Source organism: Talpa europaea (assembly GCF_964194135.1).
Source record: "Talpa europaea genome assembly, chromosome: 13".
NCBI classification, from domain to species: Eukaryota; Metazoa; Chordata; class Mammalia; order Eulipotyphla; family Talpidae; genus Talpa; species Talpa europaea.
In genome coordinates this window covers 11,125,420-11,150,360 of record NC_140080.1, presented here as the reverse complement: position 1 = coordinate 11,150,360, position 24,941 = coordinate 11,125,420, and the positions used below count along the sequence as shown (strand labels likewise).

At 38.3% G+C, this 24,941-nt stretch overlaps 1 protein-coding gene across 2 annotated transcripts in view; it reads right to left on the bottom strand.

Moving 5' to 3' along the window:
- SYNPO2 (synaptopodin 2) overlaps positions 1 to 21,169 on the bottom strand; it is a gene marked incomplete at both ends in the record, with an annotated part of 147,406 nt that extends 126,237 nt beyond the window's left edge. For both annotated transcript variants that reach the window (XM_084252802.1, XM_084252803.1), the window contains one exon: positions 21,065 to 21,169. In XM_084252802.1, coding sequence (XP_084108928.1) covers positions 21,065 to 21,169 — 105 coding nt within the window. The remainder of the gene's footprint in view (positions 1 to 21,064) is intronic.
- Between the last annotated feature and the right edge of the window lie 3,772 nt (positions 21,170 to 24,941).

The following is a 24,941-nucleotide window of genomic DNA, read 5'->3' as shown; positions in this document are numbered from 1 at the left end:
ACCGGGGAGGCCCTGAGTAATATTTTTAATCCACTCATCTGTATTTGGGCACTGAGGTTTTCTTCATAACTTGGCTATTGTACATAGTACTGCAATGAACATAGGAATGCATACATCCCTTTGAATTAGTGCTTTTGTATTCTTCAGGTAGATACCTATGAGCGTAAATGCTAGATCATATAGATCATTTTTATTAATTTGAGAAACTGCCATACTGTTTTCCACAGACCAGTCTACAGTCCCATGGGCAGTATACAAAAGTTCCTTTTACGTTATACGCTAGCCAACATTACTGTTTCTGTTTCTTTTGGTTGAGCCAGCCTAATGGTGTGAGGTGGTATTTCATTGTGGTTTTGATTTGCATTTCCCTGATGACAAGTGACAATGAGCATTTTTTAGTGTGACTATTACAATCTGTATGTCTTCTTAGGAGCAGTGTCTATTTAGCTCCTCAGCCCATCTTTTTTTTTTTTTTTTTTTTTGATTGAGTTGTTTACCTTTTGTTAAGTGGTAGGAGTTCTTTGTGTATTTTGGATATTAATCACTTGTTGGATGTATATGCAAGTAAATTCTCCCATTAGTAGGTTTTCATTTTAATGATAGCTTTCTTCACTGTACAGAATCTTTAATTTGAGGTAGCTCTATTTACTTATTTTTACTTTTGTTCCCCAAAGACATCTTTGAAGTCAAGGTCATGGGGGGTTTTGTCTGTGCTTTGTTCCATGTATTTTATGGTTTCATAACTTACATCCAAATTTTTAATTCATTTTGAGTACATTTTTATGCATGGTGCGAGACAATGGTCTAGTTTCATTCTTTTACATACTACTATCCATGTTTTCCCAACACTATTTATTGAAGAGACATTTATCTCATCATTGCATACAACTGACTCCTTTGTTATAAATTAACTGTCCATGTAGTGTGGGTTTATTTCTGGAATTTCAATTCTAGTCCATTGATCTGTGTGTCTCTTTCTATTCCAATATCATGCTGTTATGATTACCACACCCTTGTAGTATAGTTTGAAGTCTGGGAGTGTGATACCTCCATTCCGATTTCTTTTCAGAATTGCTTTGGCTATTTGGGGTCTTTTTGTGGCCCTATATAAATTTCAACAATGTTTGCTCTGTTTCTTTGAAGAAACATTATTACTCTGATAAAGATGACACTGAATGGTTTCACTCATCTATGGACTATAAAGCAACAGAACAAAGAAGCAGAAAAACTAAATCTAAACAGACACTAGGAATCTGAGTGCAGGACTGAGGCTAACAGAAGAGACCAGTGGAGGGGAGGAAGAGGAGGCCCAATAGACTATCATGGAGGATTATTTGGGGCTTTGGTGGCGCATGTCACAGGGTAACGTATATCTGAATGATTTAATGTATAACCCTAAAGCATATATTGTGTTATAAGCCAATGTCAGCTTGATAAAAATGAAATTAAGGTATTATTTAATTAAATATAATATGTACAGAAAACAGAATGTCAAGTCACATCATTTTCTAATTTCATTAGGATTTGCAATATTATACACACAGGAGGAACCTGAATGACAAAGTTCTCTGATAATAAAAAGTAAAAAGTAGAATTTCCTTTTGAGCAATGGTAATCAATAATGAATCCTTTAGATTTCACTGGATCCCACAACTAGCTGTATTCTCTTTAAAGACTAGTTGTTTATTAATGATATTGTAAAATGAAGTCTTTCATCTATGGACAAGTTATATCAAATAAGACGTTTCTTTCAACTCTAAGGTTTTATGATCCCAATAATACTTTCCATATTTTTCAGTTGTTGCCATTCTGCAATCAATCTTATTTTGCACAGAGACTTAATCCTGTCAACTGGTGTAACCTGTTAATTCATGTCTGTGCCTCAAGGGAAATTTCTCTTTATAAAATAAGTCTGTGTTCTCTTTGTATTATAAGGAGAGAAAAGATCTCTGAATGAAGATAAGACCTGTGGACAAAATGTTTTTTTAGTATAATTCTCATCTCAAATCCTAGAATTCGTGCTCTAAAAGACTTCCTAAATATTACTATTACTTAGCCCTTTCCATGATGTGAGACGGCAGGACATTCATTATGACCTCTCAAGCAAAGAATTTTCCTTTGACTATGATGCACAAATTTCACGCAACTGTGGAGGCATGGTGGCCTAGGGGTTAAGTCTCATAGCTATCACTGTTATGGCCTGAGTTCTATCCCTAGCCAGGGAGCTGACCCACATATAGCACAGCAGATCTCTCCTGTCTCCCCCGGTGCTCCCCGCAGCAGTGTATTTCAGTAAATCCACCTGTTCTGCTCCCCACTCTGTCTCTGGTGAATTTTCTCAGCCCCTGTGCCCTAGACCCCAGTTCTTCAATGCAAAAAAGAAAAAAAAAACCTATGGAGAAATTTTAGTGTAGCATTTTTATGTCATTATAGAAATATGCCAAGTATTTTTTCTGCATGCACAAAGAAAATAAAAAAGTAAAAGAAAGAATGAAGGATCAAGCATCACGTAACATACTGACATTTCCACTCCAGCTGTTTAAAAATGGACTAAACTCAATACAAAAACAAATGGTGACAGGGAAAAACAAAGATTGAATTAATCTCAGACATACATCTGGAGTTTATAAGAAAGGAGCAGAGAAGTGTTATGTGACTGATCATTATTAAGGGGAAACTAAGAAAGTCCATGCAGGCATAACACAGGCAGATCCCAGTTGTCCATGATAATGGAACTAAAGTTAGCATAACATGATTCGAAATGTCAGATACTTCATAGGTAAATTTGCCTCAAAATTCCCCATTTTATCAATTAGATTTTCTTATCCTTCTTTCATCCATATTACAATACAGGTACTATCCAGCAGAAAGTAACCAAAGGAAAGTCTAGAATAGATCTCTTGGGTTTTTATTGTCTTTTATGTATAAAAAAATACATATACCTTTTATGCAAAACATACTCCCTTTTTTTAAGTGACTTATACTCTTTGGAAAAAGCACTGTTGTGGAAAATCAAATAAATTAACAGTATGTGATCAAGCATCTTAGAAAAAGTACTCACATTTTGCTTGGGGTGGGATTAATGAAAACAACTAGACTGAAGTGAACTTTAAAGAATTAACTGTGAAGGGATTTGCTACATAAGAAAGGAAAATTTGTTCTAGTGCTGTTTTCCTTTAACCTAACTTAAAGTATTGTATTGGGATACCTTCCACTGCTGCCCCCAGATAAATGCAGACACATACACATGCACACACACACCACTAAACTTAAACAAGGCATTCTTTCCAGGAAATGCTTTCAGGTAGACTGTTAAAATCCCCTAAAACCACCAGTCTCTAAGAGCATTCCTGTCTTTATTTGAAGATCTGTACAGTAGCTTCCATTGTCTAGTCTATCAATGAGCAGAAACTGGCAATACTTAAAACACTGTTTCCCATAAATACATACACAAAATTCAACAAGTAATTCAATGAGTTTGTGCTCATGAGAATTAATAGATTTTGAATGATGTAAAAATGGAAATCCCCAGTGCAGCTCCCCTCCTTCAGATAATGAGTACAGGCATGTTCTGCAAGGTCAAAAGCAAATTAAGGGACAGAGGGGAAAGTAAAGTTCCAGCACAGAGAAGGGAAAGCCAAGTTGGCGATCATGTGCATTCTCCACTGACATCCTTTTTCATATCTTCATTCTAGCCTAAGAAGGACGTGGTTGAAAGCAAGCTTTTGAGGTTACAATATCCTGGTTTCTCTCTGCAACTGGAGGAACTTTCAGAACTAAAACTACAGTGAGAAGCAGCTACATGTGTTGCTACAAAGACAGAATCTGAGATTAAAAGCAGCAATCCAGAAGGGACTGTCTGGTGAGCCTTCAATACTCTAACTAGATTAATGATTTGGGGGTGACTGCAGAATGCAGACTCCGGCAAATGGAAAACAGAGCAATTAGGGGATTGATATCAAATTCAGGTCATCTGTCTTCAACAAATGGGAGCAACTAGGAACACACTGTGAGTGATCAGTAAATGCCATTGTGCAATTGCTGTGTCATCTTTCGGTAATTATTTTAGTTTACAAGAAAATTTTGGTTTGTGTACACCATTTCTGGCAAGAGTCAGCAGGATGGACCTTGCTGGAGAATCAAACAGATATAAGTGAAATAATGTAACCACAGCTAAAGAGGGAGTTTGCTAACTCCTCCTCCACTCTCAGGAACAAGTTCACTCATACCCTTCACTCCAGCCCTCCAAGGACATGTGAGCTTGGTCCCTATCAACTACTCCTTCCTGAGTGTTTTAATTTTTCTGCAATGACAATGTGTCATTTTTTATAATCCAAACACAAAGCCACTTCAATTCTAGTTGTTTAAATTTTTTAAAAATACGGACCTTAAACAAACTATGGGATAGGGCCATGATTTGATTCAAAATATTGCATTTTAAGTGTAGAACTAAATTAACCAAAAAAAAGTATGTCAAGGACCCTCCTTTTTCTCTTTCACACATTTTAATCAAATCAGAGGGATTTTAGGAACAGATGAAAAATAACAAACCACATTCCCTCTTTGCCGTCAAATTAGAATGTTTCATAGAACTGAACAGCTAAGTCATAATGAGTGATTTTACTTTATAAAATGATCTATTCATTGCCTCTCTGCAATTTCTAGTAGGGGGAAAAAACAAATTTAAAAAGCTATAAATCAAGTCTGATCCAGAGTTTGTATAAAGGAGTTATACAAACACAATTATAAAAGTATTAATTGTGTTTAATTCTTTGAATTCCTAAAGGAATTTTTAAAAATCATACTGATTACACTTGCATATATTCTAAGGAACTACCTCATTATTTAGAAACTTAAAGAGGAAAGGAAGAGAATTCAGCATTAATCCCAAAAAGTATTATAAATGTTTGAATTGGTAGTAATTCACTACAGTGCAAATTTAAACATTAAAAAAGGAAAATCAAGTGAAGGAGCACATTAACTTAAACCATTTGAGAGTTTTTTTATTTTGCATTTAAACAAATAGGTCCTATAAATTATGATTCTGAGAAGTACAAACTGAATTCCTATGAAATGCTGCATACAGAATTGTCCTCTTTAGGAAATAACTGCTTTATTTTTCAAGTTAACAGAAAAATATGACCATTCATGGGCATTTTCTTTCACCTATTATTTCTTGATTTAAAATAGACTGTAGCTAAAAAGAACTTTAAAATCATGTATTCTAAGTCTTTCATTTTATAAATAGAGAAATTGAGAGCCTGAGACTTTAGTGAAGTAGTTTAGGTCACAGAGTAAAGTCAAATTAGAACCATGCCCAGGATTCAGATCACTTCATTTCCAGTTCAGTCAGTGTGCTTTGCAGTGAACCTATTGGACTGTGTCTTGTTTTATATAACATTAGAAAAAAAATATGGTCACATACATATAAAGCATATATTATATCAAATAATGGCTTGAATTACCCTTTAAATTAATTGCCAATTAATTCACTCACATTCACTCACCAATTCATTTTCACAGCACACAAGCCTCACTTAGATACTCAGTTACATATATGTGACATATGTGCATACATATGGATGATCCACTTTAAAAAACACTATTTCAGAAGATGCTAGGAGCTACGAACTTGCCTTCAAAGAGCAAGAGGACATTAGTGTGGAAAAATAGAAACTTTCTAGAATACCAATGAGAAAAAGTGTCTATAGCATAACATTAGCTACACCAAGACAGACAGATTTGCTTTTTAGGTGCAAAACAGGAAGGCGTACCAGGGACTGAAGGCACCTTTGTGACCATGGCTTCAGGGCACTGGGGCCTGAGTTGGTAGTACAGGTATCCTTCCCCTTTTTGAACGTTCACATCATACCACTTCATTTGTAAGGATGAGCTACATCAGTACCTGTTTGCACTAACTGAAAGAAAACCAAAGGGGATTTTCACTTTAATAAGACCAGGCAGTAAGTGAAAACAGCACCAGCACTGGTTTTGCTGCAGCTGTCTAGAAGCACAGCACCCTGAGTGGCAAGAGTGGGCCCACACAGCCTTTTTCCCAAAACTACTTTCTACAGGCAGTGTGTCATAGCCTTCCTGCTTTTACTATATGTGAATGTTATTTTAAGTTTTATGTGTTACTTGGTAGGCTATATTTTGGGTCTGGGAAAACTCAAAAGTATTTCCATATAAATTCATGACAATCACTTCCTTGCTTTTGACTAGTTTTTGACTGAAAGCAATTTTATCACTTACCAAATTAAAAATGAGACTCATTATTCATCAATCTGTTATGATAAATACTAGTCCTTGTTGCATACCAACTATGTGCTTGGGAGAATTATTGGAACATCCCATTTCAGGAAAAATCATGGGCCACGTCACACACCTGGGAGGAGAATAAATGTATTACGGTACAGGAGTAAATGAGAATAGCCTCACAGGAAGAAGCAAGCTACTCAGACCAGAAACAGTAAATAGAATAAAGAGCTTTAAAGACCTAAAATAAAGGAGATTCTATGTAAAAAGTGTTGGACTGTTGAAACACACATCTGGATAACTCTCCATACTGGTTCATCTTATCCCTGAATCCAAAGATCCAGTATGTTGTTATCTTTTCCATTAAAATCAATTAAAAAAGAGTAATGAAGAACGTTGTTCTCTCTCTCTTCACTACCACCCCATCACCACAAATACAAAGAAACATTCGCACACCACACACAATATTATAACTCCTCTTTCTTCTGCAGATAAAGCAACATCAGCTTTGAGTTCTTGCTCTGCCTAGAAAGCTTTGGGGGGAAAGAGAAGCATAAAAAGAACTAGATAAAGAACAAATGAATGGGAGCAGTAAACACAGAGAAAAGGGAATTTTCCTTCTCAATCAAATAAGAGAAGCAGAGGGCCAGAGTATTTGAAGGTAATAAAGAACAGAATAGAATGAAAGCATAATGGGATCCTTAATTGAATTTGTGTCTTCTCTCAGCCCAGTGCCTGCAGCTGAAGGAACCCATGGACGTGAAGCTACCGGGTCATCTTGGCATGGAGGAAGCATACAGTGATTAGCTTCCTCTCCTGATGCAGCTCTGCCTCAGGATGAAATTGTTCTAATCAGCATTTCCCCATCTGGCAGGCAGGCAGCCAAAGGATTGGAGGCCTGACAATGGATCATTGCCTTTGACTCCCTGCAGCAACCAATAAGTGAAATATAATATTTACACAATTCAATCTAGTATCAGTCATGCTGAGCACCATGCAGTGGAAAATGTTACCTTTGTCATGAAAGGAATAAAAACAAAGGTGACTTTTATGGTGGTTTCTGTCTCCCAAGGCCTTAACCTTTCAGGAGTTTTGTTTTGCATTTTAGTTTGATCTTGACTGATGAAAATCATTCACCATTGTTTGAAAAGTTAAAAACACCAAGAGTGTAATGCATTATCATTAACTCAGAAAGAGCAGCCTTATATAGTAATAACTTCTAATTTAGAAGGCTCGCATGGGGGTGGACGTGGGGGAAGGAATGAAATGCTCATTAGCTTTTGCCAAAGGCCCTGGCACAGTTTTGCTGACTATTTAGAGATCAGTGTCCTATATTTACTTACCAGGGACCATTTATTTTCTTTTATATTTTCAAAGCACTTGAAATGATTCCCTCTCTTTGTGATGATTTCCATATGCTGTTTCCAATTAAAGGGCGATGGGTTGCTTGGTGAGTGTAAGGCAACATTCTGAAACCATTAAATGCCATCTCACAGGGAGAGACCCCAGGACTGAGCAGTGCTTTCCATGATAGACACTGAGATCTGATCTCAAAAGGCATTGCACAGACAACAGCACACCGCCTTCCAGTCTCCTAAAAGTTGGTTAAACATAGTTAAGTGTATGGACCAGAGGCAGGCTTTGCATCTGAATTCTCAAGAGTGTGAAGATACTTTTAAATTTTTTAATGCTAAATATATCTTATGCATGCACCATAGTGACACAGCAGACAAGTCCATGAAGCTTGAGGGAATTTTCATCCTAATCCTTCCACTGATTCTTGCTCCCTCCTGGCCACCCGCTTCCCACCATAGTCCCATACTGGATTCCATACCACTGCAAAAGAACAAACCAACATGATTTCCTTAGTGTCAAAGTCTATGGTAGATTTCAAGATAAATGTAAATTTGCTGAGCAAAGCTCTGAAATTGGGCCTAGAAAAAGTTAGTCAAGATAGAATCTTTAAAAATCTACTTTATAATATGATGACCAATGCAAACAAATGACAACTGTATCTACACTTATCTGTATACCTGTTATCTACATGTTCTTGTGGAAAAATACAGAAATCTCGGTTCACATACCAAGTGCCCTGTATTGATTTTAGCTTAGTTACAATAGCTAATGTTTTTGGAATACTTATCAATTGTAAATCTATATTTATCTTCTAATTTTCTAATCACTTCTGGAGTTTGATAGTAAATATACATGTTGATGTGTTTTTGTTACCATTAATAAATTATTGCATACTATAAAAAAAGTTGATTAAATAAAATCAGAATAGCCACAAAAATGGTTGTAGCATTTTTAAAAAACTCTTGGATGCTGCCCAAGTGTTAAATAATTTATATGTATAATTTGTAACCCTGAAGATAATCCTTGGAGATAGATGCTAATATTATCCCTTTTTACAAGTGAGAGACCTGAAGCACAAGAGACACACATGATTGAAAGAGAGTCTGCTTCCTCTAAATAGAGCTCAAATACTATATACAATTCTTTATAGCTTGAGGTGTTTTTCTTTTTTAAAATCGTGCTATTTTTAAGGCAGATAAATGTTAATTTTATTTGGTCTTGCAAAATATGTAACATTAGGATCCACTGCTTTAACTAATTAAATTGTAAAATGAATCTTGATTAGTGACTGACATTACAAACATTTTGTAAAATGATGCACTTTATCACAATGAAAATTTGCACTGGAAAATAGAACCATCATAAATCATTCTATTTCACTTTTGTCCTCTTAACATGCATCTGTTTACCTAGAGAACAAAAAACTGAATGACATCTGTTTCTAATTTCTGAAGAAAATAAAACCTGGGTAGGGAATAGCTATACTGTCCTAAAACACTACCAACAGTAATAATAATAACAGACACTTTACTGGATGACTGCTTTGTCCCAGGTAATACCTTGATGCACAGTCCTTGTAAAGTATTGGAAGATACATTAACTGGTTTTTTGGTCTCAAATTCCTCAACTGTAAAAGTGGTGAAAATTTTTATTTATAAAAATAGTAATTTCATTACATAAAAACCCCACTTTAGAGATAAGGAAACTGAGGGTCAGAAAAAAGTGCTTAAAACTGCACAGAATGTGGTAGCCAGCATTAAAATGCCTTTGTTCTTCCAATAGCTTGGTTTCTAAACAATACTAAAAAGGCTGTCTCTTTTTTGAAGGAGAACTGAAATTAAGACATATTAGAAAATATAATAAAACTTGTTTTCTCTAGGTCTGACATCAAGCTCAAAATCAACAGCATCAATGTATCAAGTTCTCCTTGATGCTCCTTAAATTCGTCTCTCACTGGGGAAATCAAGTTCAGAGGAAGAGAAATTATTTTAACATAAATTGTAACCAAACATCTACATAAAGGGTGGTGGTAATTATTCATTTAAATCAAGTATTCCAGAGCTGGTAAGCAGGCTGCTATATTATGAAAAGCTGAAATGGATGTAGAGGAAACACAAAAGATGACAGTTCAAAGTTCTTGTAGGGTAAGTATGTTCCTGGTTTAATGATGGGAAAATAACCACATGGTTGGGGTTCCCAAGAGTTTCGCTATTATCACAATGAAAGACAGGACTTCTTATAGCAGTTTCTCATGGAAGTGTGTGCCAGATACACTGGCGTCTTTATGGTTCCTTGGACGGGGCCAACCACACTTCTGACTCCAGCACTTCTGGGAGGGCTTCCCCCACATATCTACCAAGCCAATTGGAAATCTTACGGATCTTTGTTTTCACCTGAAAAATGTGAAGGAAATTAGTGCTAACTAATGTTCAATCTACTTCAGTATATGGACTGACACCAGTACCCTCGGCCAGTCTGGTCTGTGGGCCAGTCAGTTATACATTTTATAAAGCACTTGAGCTGACCCCCCCCACCGAACATAGTAGAGAGGAAAAGAGCCTTCATTACCTGCTCCTTTTCTTACAGCACATTGCAGCGTAATATGTTTTATGGTCTTGATTAGTGAATTTCTATTTCCATGTTAAGATGTGATTCAAGGGCCTCCCCGGTGGCGCAGCGGTTGAGCGCTGGGTTGCGAAACTGCGCGCGGCCTCTGCGGCGCCGGTTCGATCCCCGGCTGCTCCCCGGCCAGCAGAGGAGGGTCCCACATGGCGTGCAGACCTCTCCTGCCGCCCGTTGCTCCCCTCAGCAGTGTACTTCGGTCCTTCTGCCTGCTCTGCTCCCCGCTCTGGCTCTGGTGAATTCTCTCACCCTCCCGCGCTTCTGACTGTACCCAGTGCATGTATAAACAAAACAAACAAACAAACCAGCAAACAAATAAATAAAGCATGCCTCTATAAAAAAAAAAAAAAAAAAAAAAAAAAATTTAAAATTTAAAAAAAAAAAAAAAAAAAAGATGTGATTCAACCTTCATAAAAGTTTTCAAATATTCTTGAAAGGAAGCTATGGGGGAAAAGGATTAAGGACAACACATTTGAATCACAAGAGGACAAGAATATGGCAGAACTCCTCCTTCATTTTATTCTTCAGGCATATTGTGAGATTAAAAACTATTATTGATAAAACATCACAAGCTAATTATAAGTGAAGGTGGGTAAAATATTAAAAATTATCAAAAATACTACTTGGAATATGGATTAATATCCTATCAGTCACTAGAAAGGAACTTTGCCGGGCCTCCCCGGTGGCGCAGTGGTTGAGCGCTGGGTTGCGAAGCTGCCTGCAGCCTCTGTAGCGCTGGTTCGATTCCCTGCTGCTCCCCGGCCACCGGAGGAGGATCCCTCATGGCGCGCAGACCTCTCCTGCCGCCCGCTGCTCCCCTCAGCAGTGTACTTCGGTCCTTCTGCCTGCTCTGCTCCCTGCTCTGGCTCTGGTGAATTCTCTCACCCTCCCGTGCTTCTGACTGTACCCAGTGCTTGCATAAATAAATAAATAAATCTTTAAAAAAAAAAAAAAAAAGAAAGGAACTTTGCCTTGTTGTTCTAAGACATTAGGTAGTGTTGGTGTGAAGTAGCCAGGATTAAGGAGATATTTAATAACTAGGCATCCAACATGAAAAGTCTCTAGATTCAACAAAGTTTGAATCAGGCAATACTCAATTTAAAAGTTTACAGAATGTAAACCAAATGACAGTGTTTAGAAAGATCTTCATACATGCAATTAAAAATTTCTGAAATAACATAATATGGCAACACATTAAGATGTATGTGTTGTCAGCAAATATTGTTAAAGATGCAAAAAAAAGAACCAGGAAATTGGTAGAAATTATATTAGACATACTACATGTTTGCTGTATATTTAGATTAAAAAAAACATATGTTTCTGGTATGTCTCAGGCTATAGTATTTGCCAGATTCTATTTAAGTACTGAAATAGTTGAAGAACGGTTTCTTTGGGGAGTCTACTAGACTGGAGAAAAGTTCTAAAAAGGATGAATTCTTTAATTTTAAAAACCTATGGTTTATGGAAAAACTGTAAATAAAACCATTGATGAAGTAGCTGCTTTAACAGAAATTAACCCAGAACACATTCTAATTAAGTCATGAAAGTGTATTACATAAAATCCATTTGGTGTGTTACTTGCAGGCATGCAAAACACATTATTAAAGATAGAGTGTAAAGGTGCTGTAGGATGCCAGCAGTTGGTTAATTATAAAGAGATTCATGGTATAAGTATACTTGGATCTTCAAAACATTATGCAATGTCATAAAGAGAGACCAAGAAAAGCTCTCTTAGCATACAGAGATTTTTGCCACCAAGGTTCAATGGTATCTCTTGCAAATCCTTAAAGTGATGGAAATTAAAGGTGTTTCGGGTTAATCTGAAAGGAAAGCGCGGTGTTTTGAAACAACAGTAGCATTTTCAAATGGCTAAATGCATTTATTCACAATAGCCATGTCATGGAGATAACCTAAATGCCCCACAACAGATGACTAGAGAAAGAAACTGTAATTATACTCATAGAATATGACACAGATATTATAAAAGATTAAATAGTACCTTTTAGGACAAAATGGATGGTTCTTGAGGTAACTATGCTAAGTGAATTAAGTCAGAAAGTGAGAGACAAGTGACCAGATGGTTTCATTTCTTTGTGGAATATAAATAAAGAAAACAAACTGGCAAAAGATAATGCTTAGACTCTGAGCAAAATATACTGGTTACCACAGGAATGGGGAGCAGGGAAGAAGAGACAGGGAGGGAAGGGGAAAAGGTACTGGCACTGGTGCTTTGGTGGCGGGTGAGTGAGGCATGTGCACATAAGGAAATGCAAAATTGTATTTCCAGAATTACATAACTATGTAATGATTGACTAATAAAACTGGAGGGGGAAAAAGAATAGCTAAATGCATATTTGGGGCGATGAAAGGATATGGGACTTGAGTGGGAGGAGCCATATCACAGAGGGTTATGGGGGGCCACAGTGGAGCTAGTGAATGCACCACCAAGCAGGGGATAGTTCAGGGTGTGTCCTCTGGCATCAAGCTGGCTTCTCTCCTGGACCTGCCATTCACAAGCTGTATGACCTTAAATTATGTATTTAAATTTTCTACGTCTCAGTTTCCTTGTCTGTCAAAAAAATAAATAAATAAAAGGATAGCAAAACCATTGTAAATGAAATAGTTCATGAAGTGCTTAATTGCCTGTACATAAGACGACTTTTGTCATACATTATGGTTGTTTTGATGACTATGAGGCAGAGACTTTGAGGTATTTTAGGTAGAGACCTAACAGGTGATTTTGAAAAATCCCTCTGGCAGCTCTCTGTAGCATGAACCTGAGAAATGTGAAACCTGAAGCAAAGACAAAGTTAAAAAGCTGATATAGTTGTCTAAAAGATAAATAATAGGAATCTTAGTTGAAGTAGCAGAAGTAGGCACAGGAGGAAGGGCATAAATTAATTAAGAGCCAGGAGGAGACAGAAAGTCAGGACCCACATACCATATAAAGGTGCTGACTTTATACCCTTTTAATAGGTCTTGAATGACCTGAGAAATCTAAAATATGGTCTTACTGTTAGAAACTTTTTGCTTCAAAAATTGTCATATGGGGCCCCCCGAGTGGCGAATGGGGTTAGGATGCAACCTACAGAGCTATCCATAGCCACACTGCAGTGCGAGTTCGATCCCCGGCCAGGGAGCTACCCACATGGTGCAGCAGACCTCTCCTGTCTCGCCCGCTGCTCCCCTCAGCAGTGTATTTCAGTCTGTCTGCCTGTTCTGCTCCCCACTCTGTCTCTGGTGAATCCTCTCACCCCTCACACCTTTGGCTTGTACCCGAGTTCTGTTATGCATAAATAAATCTTTTAAAAAAAGTCCTATTTTTTAAGAAGATAAAGGAAATCTTGTTAAGATGGAAATCAAAGAAAAGTAATCCAGAAGACAGGATTATGAAACTGTTTCTATTTTACTTTCTAACTCATTTGTTATGAAAGTAAGTTTCAGAAAAATGCCTTGACACTAATTTAAAGAAGTGATAAGACACTTAACGTCAGAATAGGAAAAGTGGGTTTGGTTTCACAAGACCACCGTTGTAATGGGGATCGTCAATAGGGATAACAGCACAGGGATCTCTCATCATGTTACAAAGGTGATTAAAGATGTGCCTGGCACCCAGTAAACATTATATATGAACAATTTAAATAACATCATCTCCACGGGTTCTGTTAAAGGGAAGTGATACTCACTAGTATTCCAGATTTCTTAGGAAAAAAATAATGCAAGACTCATGTGGGACATAAAATTGCAGTTCTGTTCAGGAAAGCTCATCCTCTTCATATCTTACCAACACAGTACCCACATGCTTCCCAATAAATGTGAAAACATGGTCCTGGGTGAGGAGAACTACAAAAACCAAAGACCAATGGACAGGAAAATAACTGCTTCTTACACAATCAAGACCTCTCTCTCTCACATTTACGATGTTTCCAATGGTAAATCCACCACATTTTTAGTACATTTATCTGAAACACACCAGATTTATATGCTAGGAAAACTACAACCAGACCAGTAACATTGAACTGTATCACTCTCTGCCACACACCGAGGACTTTACAAAGACTCTGTAGACACAGTTGGTTGAGAATCTGGCCATCTCTGCATTTTATAATAAGAAAACTATGGTAGATAATTCAGAAAATAAAGTGCCTGAGGTAACTGAATACTGTAAGTATGTTCTCATTGAGGTGGACAAACACAGAAAGGTCCCCCAAAGAGCAAATGTAATTTTGTTTCTCAAATGAGGCTTTTAACTTCATGAAGTTGTTTACGCTTGAGGATTGTTGAATGAAACTGATACAGGAATTCCCCATTTCCTTTTACAAAAACCTCATGCCATTTGGTTTCATGGGGAATCTTTCAGAATAGACACAATAAACATTCTGGAGTCCATATACTTTTCCAGTTTATTTACAAGTCAGCTGTTTGCCTTTCATTCCCGTCTCCCAAGACTGGGAGATGTCTTGGAGCTTAAAGACGTATTTCCTGTTATCCTCTTTCTCGGCGATGTTAAAAGAAGAAATAATTATAAATGTTTTGAAAGATTAACTCTTACATTTGATGAGATTCCATTTCATGCAAACTCTGTGCTGGAGTCTCTGCAATTTTCAGCATTGCTAAATGCCAGCCTGCTCTCTTTACCCAGGCTGACGCAGAGGGGCATGATGCGCCCACCAGTGGGCAAGAATTGTATTTGACACTGGGTAGCTACATGTACATCATTTTTGCAAAAAATTTCTTTGTTTCAGGGTCATTTTTTCCTATCAACTAAAAATAATAAGACTTGTTAACCCAACTGTTGTCAAACGAGATTACAGTTGGATGATGGTAAACAGACACATGTGAAATATTTCTGGCTAAATGTATACGTTAGCTTGTGGTCTAACAGAGGAAAGTTAAATTAACTTGGGTCTGAATCTGTCTTCTAAAACCATTGCCATGAAAAATATGTAAATATTATTATTCACACAGTTATAATATACATAAATACAGCATCACAATGATACAACATACTGATTTCTGGAATTCCCAAAGTGATTCTCTAAAACAACAATCACCTTAACTTAATACCCAATAATAGCTCAGAGTTTTTAGTTCTCGTTTGAGATTAGTTCTAGACTCTGACAGTTAACATTGAAGAGACACACCCGCAGACCAACTGAAAGTATGAATCTGCCTGATAACAGAAAGCATTCCAGGTTATTAAAGCACTGATTCACATTCAACCAAAAAGGGGGGGGGGGCGGGAGGAGAAGCTCACATTTCTCACTAAATAAACCCAAAGCCAGAATTTCATTCATTCTACCTAGAAAGAATAGCTTCAACATGATCATCATTGCAAGTCGTGTGAACTGGTGATATATTTTCATGGCTGACATACATTAGTTACATGAGATTGCAAACATGAATATAAATCAATACGTATCTTGGTAATATAACTGATGTTTTTTGAGAAGTGTCAACTCATTCAGGTATAAACATGAACTGTTTTATTTCTTCCAGTAACTGCTTTCAACAACAATAAAGTCAAACCCTTCCCTTAATAATACCTTGGTTAGAAACCATGCATTTCTGGTGACTTCTGATTATTAGAACAGTCTAGTTCAGATATGGATTCAGTACAATATCTGACTCTCAACTGTCTCCCCAAGCACTGTGGCTCCACGGCTTGGCAAGAGGAATACCACGTTGTCTTCTCTTTTCCCATCTCCCTCTAGCTCCTCCCAGGTTCAAGGCAGGAAGGAAGATGGGAGAGGAAGGAAGTTGTATGACTGGTCATAATGAATGTGGTGGCATTTTTACCTCTGTTGACCACTGCACTTGTCTAGATCATGCTGACAGGCCATCACTGTCCTCTCTGTGCTGGTGTCCCAGTGCTGGGCCACTGTGCAGCTTCTCCTAGCAGCCCCGGGAGGCCTCGCGACTGTACAGTTCCCTCACACAGGAAATAGAACTTCTGTTCAACTCAGTATTCCTTCCAAGAACCCAGTAGTTCCTGAAGATTCCAACTTGCTCCTGCATGCCCCTAGCTAAGAGTCTGACCTTTCTGAGTAGGTAAATAGTGAGATATCTCAAGTCCAATACTTTCTGTGGGCAAGATCCCATTCATCACTTTCTCTCTCTCTCTCTTTCTCTTTCCTCACTCCTCTCTTCCCTAATTTTCCATTCTTCTGCATCTTTCTCTAATTTTACTCTTCCCACCTACCTTCTCCTACCCTGTCCATCCTACTGTACACATAATCACTAGGTCAACCAGCAACCGCATTCACAAAGAGGACATCATACTAAGATGTAAAGTCCTCTTGTCGGCACCCCTAATCTTTATCATAATCAATTTTGAATTTCCCTGCACCTCTTCTCTCCCCCCAAGTCCACCCATCTTAACATCAGAAAAGAAAACTACCCCCAACACAAATTACATGGGATCAAATCAAGGACTCGGACAGTTCCTGACTTTTCTCTGATCCTCCTGTTACTTTAGCTGGGAAAGAGTCGGTGGAGGAAGTGTTGGAAGGACAAGTTAGGGCACCCTTCAGTAAGCCTATGGAGACGCATCTACTCTCAACTTTCTATAGCAATAATTCTGAATCTTGACCACATATCAAAATTACCATCGCATTATTTACAGACCTTAATGCCAGAGGATTGCCTGACCAATTAAATAAGAGTTCGATGAAGACTATATTATTTTTTATAAACTCCCTAACAGGGACAACCTGAACCTGCCTTTTTCTCAGCATTTATCTTGGGCAACTATTTACACCAATTCAGAAGAAGTCAGATCTGCAATCAAATTCCACCATTTTCTCTAGCTTAACCTTTGGCAAATAACATTGTCTTTCTATGCTTCAATTTCTTAGTCTCTAAGATGAGGATACATTTTATATTACTTCTGAGGTTTGGAGGGATCATCTGAGGAGATAATACTTGCATAGCACTTGGAACATTTCCAGACACAGGACAAGGGCTTGATGAATGCAAGCCATATATAAGCTGTGTTCAGACTGTAGCAAAGTTCATGAATAGTCATTATTACATTTCATGGTCTTTCTACAAATAGTGATCTGTCCTAAAACATACAATTCCAAAATGAATATTTCATGTAACATCTGCTTCATAGATTTAGCTAGAGCGCACTGTTTTCTATAAGCATATCTACCTGTTTTTAGAATTTCTTGAAAGTGTTAAAAAAAACAATAGAAATTGAATGGATCAGTCATATTTTGTAAAACAGATGCTATTAGGTTCCATATTTAGTAAGGGGAATTTATCCTCAAATATATACATTCAAACAAATTAAAATCTTTCTTTTTTCTTTTTAGAAACAAGTGTTTCTGGAATTAATTTATTTGAAACATTTCAGAAATCTCACTGATGGCACTAGAGGACAAGAATTATATTATTTGAATGTGATTGGCCTAAATAATACATTTTAATTCAAAATTTTAAAGAGTCAAACAGCAATAGATGAGTTACTAAATCCACTTCTGCCTCATAAAATGACTGATTATAATTTGTCATCTCAATTTTAATAAATAGTATTTGAAATGTACAACTAAAAATCAATAGGAGAGAAAGTACCACCGTGGTCTAGAAGTTTTGAAGAAAGCTTTCATTTCTAAACACAAAGGATAAATACTCCAAATGATTCTTTGTTCGTTATTTTCAAAATGCAAGTTATTTTTGAATTGTTCATCAGATTTGTTTGCAAAACAAAAATTTCTCCCCACTTCCTTAGATGAAGATTTTCCAAAGCGATTTGCCAAGAGCAAGTTTAGAGACATAGCCATGTAAGTACATGTTCTAAAAAGGAGAGTTTTGTAAAGTAAAAGTGCTCACATACTTTTTGTAAGAACATCTGTACACAAAGTGGGGTTTTATAACTATGGATAGATTTGTTTCTGTGTGTAATCTCTTGAAAACATACTTTGCAGAGCATTATCCTAAGATTGTATTAGAAATGTTTGTTTCCCATTACATGTACTTAGAAAATAAATTAAAAGGTACATAAATATAGCCAGGCTAATGTTACTTTTATATTCAAGTTTTTCCTGAAAGCAAAGCAGAATGCCATGGCCTTGAACTTCAATGTCAATGAAGTTTCAATTACTGATATTTCCATTAATGATCTTTAAAAGCTGGGGTTTGCATAGAGTCTAGTCAGCCAGGTAAATACTAAAAACATTTTAACATCTCTCAAAAGTGTCACTAGAAGGCTATTTATTGGAATTACAAAGTACTTGATTTCTGATCATTCTTAACATTAGATCAGTTTTCTTGTGCTATTTCAATTTGTTGGACTTTAATTCTAAATAATATATTTGGCAAATCAAATCACTAGCTATTTAATAGCCCAAAACTTACTGTTACCTATGTAACTGCTGTGTAGCATTTTCATTTTAAGGGGCATCATTCAAGCATTGTCTGAAATTATCTTTTCTTTGGAAATATTCTTTCCTTAATTCCCAAATTAATTTCTGCAGCAACCATTCCACACCAGCCTTTCTGTCTCTTTCCTCTACATCCTTCTACTTGGAGGCAACTTGGCCCTGGTAAGTTATCACCAATCCTTGAAAGAGGAGAAAGTCTAGATCCAAGCAAAATTCATTTTACCTTGAACTCAATGAGAGATCATTACTGGAATCCAGTTGACTTAATGTTTTTAATTAAAAAAAAAAAAAAAAAAAGCCCTGATAGGTCATGGCCTTGATAACATAGAGACAAGCGCTTTGGGTTTTCTGAAACACATAATGCTAGAAAAAAAATTAAATACAATAAGTTCAAATTAAGGGGAAAATATAGACCAACAAAAGCAGGCAGTAATTTAGAAATTATATCATCTTTAGAAGACTCTCTAGTCACTTTTAAGACATAGTAAAAAAAATAGACTGTAAGCTGTGGTTTCTCTCTCTGTCTCTGTCTCTGTCTCTCTCTCTCTCTCTCACACACACACACACACAAGAATCAAGGACATATTCTGAAGCTTTCACAATGGAAATTTGAAATCAGTAACTTTAATTTTTGTGTAACAAACCAGAAAATTAAAACAAACATCCAGATGCTTTAATAATAACTTTTTGAAACCACAACTGTATTACCTGGGTATTTTAGGAAAGATGATTTCGGAAGGGGGGAGCAGGACTGAATTTTTGACACTCACACAGCCTAATAACCTCTCTGAATCCTGGCAATGAGACACCGTTAGCAGAAAAATGCCTGGAATCATACATCACTAGCAATTAGCTTCAGTTCTTCAAAGAATGGCTGTGGTAGGTCAACTTTGAAATAAGCACATCAAGGGCTCAGGAGAAACACGACTCACTCTAGTTTCAAGCTCTAACTACAAAAGGGTAACTACAGTAAGAGCTTCTACTGACTTCTGTGTAACTGGTAGGCAAGTGACTCCAAGATCATACAGAATTAGGACAGTACAATTCTCGAGCAACAACAATTCTCCCACAAATGACACAGGCCCCAACTTCTTCCTTACTTGTTTCTTCTCTACCCCACTCAGAATTTTTCTCTCTCCCTCGATACACATATACACACGTACATGAGTAAGGAAGAGTGAGAGATTGGTCTCAGACCTGCCTGCAAGTTAGATCAGTGCTGGAATTAGAACCCAAATCTCAGTAACTGGAGCCAGCCAACTGCTATTCTAGACACAGAATGAATATGCTTCAAGGACTCTACCTATGCTAATCAGGCCTTAGTGCCTGTCTGACTGTGCCTGCCCCCCTCACCACCCCCCCCCCAAGTCCTGAAGAAACACAGTGACACCAGCTCTCTGCTTCCTTTCATTATCCTGCTCTACTGAAGCCAGTGTCAGCAGTTGTTAACCTCTCTGGGCTCTTTCCTCATTAAAAGCAGCCCACTGATCTGCAGATCCTGAGAAACTTTCCCTTTCTCCAAATTATTTTCATCTTGTTATCTGCTTCATTCTTGATACTTGAAATTTTCACTAGGTGGCAGGATTCCACCATCACATTATGAAAGGATTTTCCAGAGGATGTATAGGGGCAGAAAATTTCAAAGAAACTCCTTTCTTCACAGTGAACATTTAAAAAAGAAATGAAAGCCAAAGGGAAAGAAAAATGACAAAACCAGTGGTCCGAATATTTCACAAAGATGTAGATCCATTTTAGTATGAAACAGGAAAGTAAATCCAGTAAAGGTCTGCCTATTCTCACGCAATTTAAAACTTATTTTAGCTAAATCCCAAATGGATAATATCAGATTCCTTCCAGCAAACTGGCTGCATAGCAAGCTAAGAAACAAGCAATTTAAAGGCAGCAAACATTTATTTCAATGTTACCCCTAAGTTATTTACACTGTATTTTGAGTATCTTGAAATTTGTGTCCGTTTTTAACCAGATGAGTCCCTGTGATGGAATAGTACTTGGACGAGAGTTTTGCATTTACTTGGCAAGTCCTTTAATCCTTTCAAATAGATTTTGACATCATCATACTTCAAAAACCATTGCCCCAACCTGACCTTTTCACATGATGACACATACTAAAGACCACTACCAAGTCTTGGTAAGAGCCCCCTGAGTAGCCAAGCCCTTGGGGTATGCTGACCTGAGCCCTTCTCTTCCGCCAGAGCCAAGTAAAGAGACACGAAAGTGTAACTCCACTGTATATTATAACACGACAGAGAAGAAGCATCAAGTCCTGACTGTTTCTTTAAATTAAAAATAAACCCACATCCTAGAAACTCAACATCAGCGCCAAAAAACTAACAGATTTCTGAATCAGACCCTGAAAAACCATCAACAGGTTGTTTGGTCCCTTCCCAGCACAGTGAGGAGGTAACAGACCTCTGTGGTCCTACCTTAGCAACTTGTAAGGGCTGTTTCTGCTCCTTGCCACCTTGCAATCTGAAACCCCAGGGGGCCCCTCCGGTCATGGAAATGCAGATAAAATCCCCTGTGCCCATTTTCTCCGTTCAGTTGCGTAGCAAGAAGAGCTTGAGAAGACGGACGAAGCTTAGCTTGGGTATGTTTGAAGATGTGCGTTCAGCTTCGGGCGCCTGCCAAGGAAGGAGGCAGGACCTGGGCACACCGAGGGGGACGCGCAGAGCCCGCCCCGCAGCCGCGGCCGCCACAAATGTGCGCCGCTAATGGGATCTTTCGCCCCAGCTGAGGCGCTCGCTCGCACCAAGGACACAGCCCACTCTTGCGTCAGCTCCTTTGCTCAGCCCACCTTCACGAAGAGTAAAGAGTCTTACACTTAGGAGAATGTCCCTAAGGAAGAGGAGGGAGAGAAGTACTCCAGCACGGACTGATTAAACCCCAGCACTTAAAGTGTATCTGAAAAACTTTCATTTAATTAGTCTATAAATAGTAGAGGACTCGTGAAGGTTTTAATCTCCAGGCCACGAGTAACATCCAAACAGATGAGCCCTGAGAATTTAACTACTAGAGGATTAGATTCTCGCAAATAAATGTTTTGAGAGTTATTACACTGGCGGCTGAAACAGACAAAAGGGAGTTTGAGTAGGCTAAATTACTACTTTTCTACACTTTCACTGTCTGCAGCCTTCAGAGCTAATCCCATAAGGAGTGGACACAAAAGAAAGCAAAACATTTTTTTTTTTAATCTTCTTCAATGAAAAGTACTTTCTTGGGGCATGTGTGAGGGGGTGGAGGAGAAAGGAAAAGTGACCAAAACTACATTCTTACAGAAAGTACATTCTTACAACTACACATCTACATGGTTTGGAGCATTTTGAATTTAAATATGCATTTCATTTGTTTCCTTTCCAGCTGGAAGGAAACTCCATAAACCCTAATCCAGTAGTCAGCCAACTGCATATAATATTGAGGGAGGACAATAATAAAAAAAAAAATTGAAAAGGAGGTGCGCTACAAGACCAGAAACCTGGCTCACAAGGAGGTGGGGGCAGAAGAGATTAGCACAGCCATTGACACAGCTATGGAAACCAAGGTCCTTAGGCGCAGGTGACACATTTGCGGAAACTAGTATCCTTAAGCATGGACTCCTAGATTTACAAAGCACAACATCCAAGCAGGTATCCGAGGGTGAGGGAGCATCCACAGGTAAAGATATGGCGATTGAGCCCATTGTGGAACCTCCAGTCCCCTTCAGATTCTGCATTTATCCAAAATCAGCAACCAACTGAGGCTCACAAGGAGTGAACCCCTCCCAAACAGAAGAAGACTATGTCAGTTCAGTGTCTGCCCACCTTTGACTCTACAGGTGCCTCTTTTCACCCACTCTCTCCCTTTGCAGGGCAGCAGCCTTCCTGCCTGCTCCCGACCTGTCAAGGCCGCCCAGCTGCAACCATGCAGGCCTCTTAGCAAACCTGCCCTTCTGGGGCAGCTCTTCCTGCCTGCTTGTGTCTATACAAGTGCCTTTAACTGTTTTATCCCTTCCCTAATAAACCTGCCCTTTTAATATAACTAACGTCTCTGTCTCGTGGAGAAACTCGCCTAAGAAACTCGCCGCGTGTCGCTGAAACGGGAGCTCTGGTGACACCTTTCCCAGAGTGAACCCAAGGACCCTGCACTCCAAACCCCCAGACTCCAAAAAACACAACAATATCACAAATTTCTTATGTTTGTGGTCTCAACCATATTTGGATTCTAAGCAATCCAGTATCAAACTTGAATTTCATGTGGTCCCAAATATTTTAAAGTTTCAAATGTGAGTACAATCAAGCAAAAATTGTACAAAAAATCATACAAATTATTTCCTGTAATAACAAATAATATAATCGATGAACATTTTATACAAGCCAGATGTGCCCAATGGGATAAGGAAGACAATGAAGAGAGGCCCCTCAGAAGGTCATGCAGCCCAGACATACATCCCAGGTTTGATACTCTTCAGAAAGTGAATCAACTTGGTCAGAATATTTTCTTAAAAAGAGAAGAATCTCTTCCGCTCATTTTTTGACTGCATTTATTTACTTTGTTTTTTGTTGAGTCTCTTCAGCTCTTTGTAGATTTTTGCGATCAGTCCTTTATTATTAGTGTTGTGTGCAAAAATTTTCTCCCAGTTGGGCCTCCCGTGGTGGCGCAGGCGGTTGAGCGCTGGGCTGCAAAGCAGCGCTCGCTGATTTGATCCCGGCCAGCCAAGGAGGGTCCCACATGGCGTGGCAGACCTCTCCTGTCGCTCCCACTGCTCCCCTCAGCCGTGTATTTCATCAGTCTGCCTGTTCTGTTCCCCGCTCTGTCTCTGGTGAATCCTCTTACCCTGCCGTGTATCTGGCCTGTACCCTGGTTCTTGTATAAATAAATAAATCTTTAAAAAAATCTTTAAAAAAATTTTTTCTTCCAGTCGGTGGGGTGTCTCTTTGTTTTGGTTACTGTCTCTTTTGCTGTACAGAAGCTCTTTACATAATAGAATATTACTCAGCAACCAAAAAAGATAAACCCATGCAATTTGCAGCAACATGGATGGAGCTGGAAGGGATCATGCTCAGCAAAATAAGCCAGAAAAAAAAAGAAAAATACCGGATGGTCTCACTCATAGCAGGAATCTAGAAAACCTAAATAAGGGACCAGGAAAAAGACTAATTGTAATAAAGTAAAAATCAAAATCAACAAGCAACTATAAACCAGAGACACACAATGGGGTGCGGGGAGGAGGTGAGGAGGGTTTAGGGTTGAAATAAGGGGGGGTGCAATTGTATGGGGAATATAACCAAGATGAAAATGCACACATTGTGCAAAAATGAAAAATGATGTAAAAAATATATAAAATAAAAAAAAGAGAAGAATCTTACAAGTGCCATCCTAAAATGTAAACTCAGCAAACAGAAAGGGAAGGAACTGCTTCCATCCGTTTTTTTGCACTTTCTCATGTCCCTTCTGCTCCTCACCCTCTCTAGTCTCTCTCTCAAGATTGCCTGTTGCATCTTAGTTTTTGCGCAGCTCTTGCTGTTGTGGACAATGCCCTGAAACTGCTTGCTCCCCGTACTCTTCTAGCACATCACACACTGTGTCTCTCCTCTTGCCTCTCTAGCCACTCCCCTCCCTTCTTCAGGCAGCTTGAGGTCTCTACTCAGGCATTGTAACTTGGTGCTCCTGCCAGGGCTATGCTCTGGTCCTCTTCTCAATGCACACCCTTTCTGTGGGTCCTCTCATACATCCCACAGGATTTAACCTTCCCTCTCGATCTCAGATTGCTCTCTTTAAGTTTAGGCCAATACAGCCAACTGCCTGTTAAAAACTTATTCCTATATGCACATATCTCAGAAACCTAAAACTCAATATATTCAAAATTGACTTCATTATCCATCTCCAAATTCTGCTTCTGCCTGTGCACCCCATTTCAAACCCAATGCCTTTCTCTTATGCTTGCTACCCTTCAACACTGACATACTATGAATATGATGCGGTAGGCTGGAACTTACGCAGCTATGTTGCCACCATGAAGTAAAGCTAAAGATAACTGCAAAGGCTCATCTTGACTACATTAATGCCAAGAACCTTTCAGTTCCAGTTCTCTTACTGTGCAAGTATATCCCGTGTTTGCTTATCTTTTGTTGTCCCAATGTTTTGTTACTTGCAGCCAGCAGACTCCCAACTGCTACTCTCTCTATTCAACCAGTTCCTCCAGAGACTAAAAGAGGGACTCAAAAAATTGCCATAATCTATCAAAATGTTGTTATTGGTATCCTCTGTCCAGCCTTTATGTTCCTCTCATGCAGAAGTTGGGCTGGGGTCCAACTTCTAAATAGC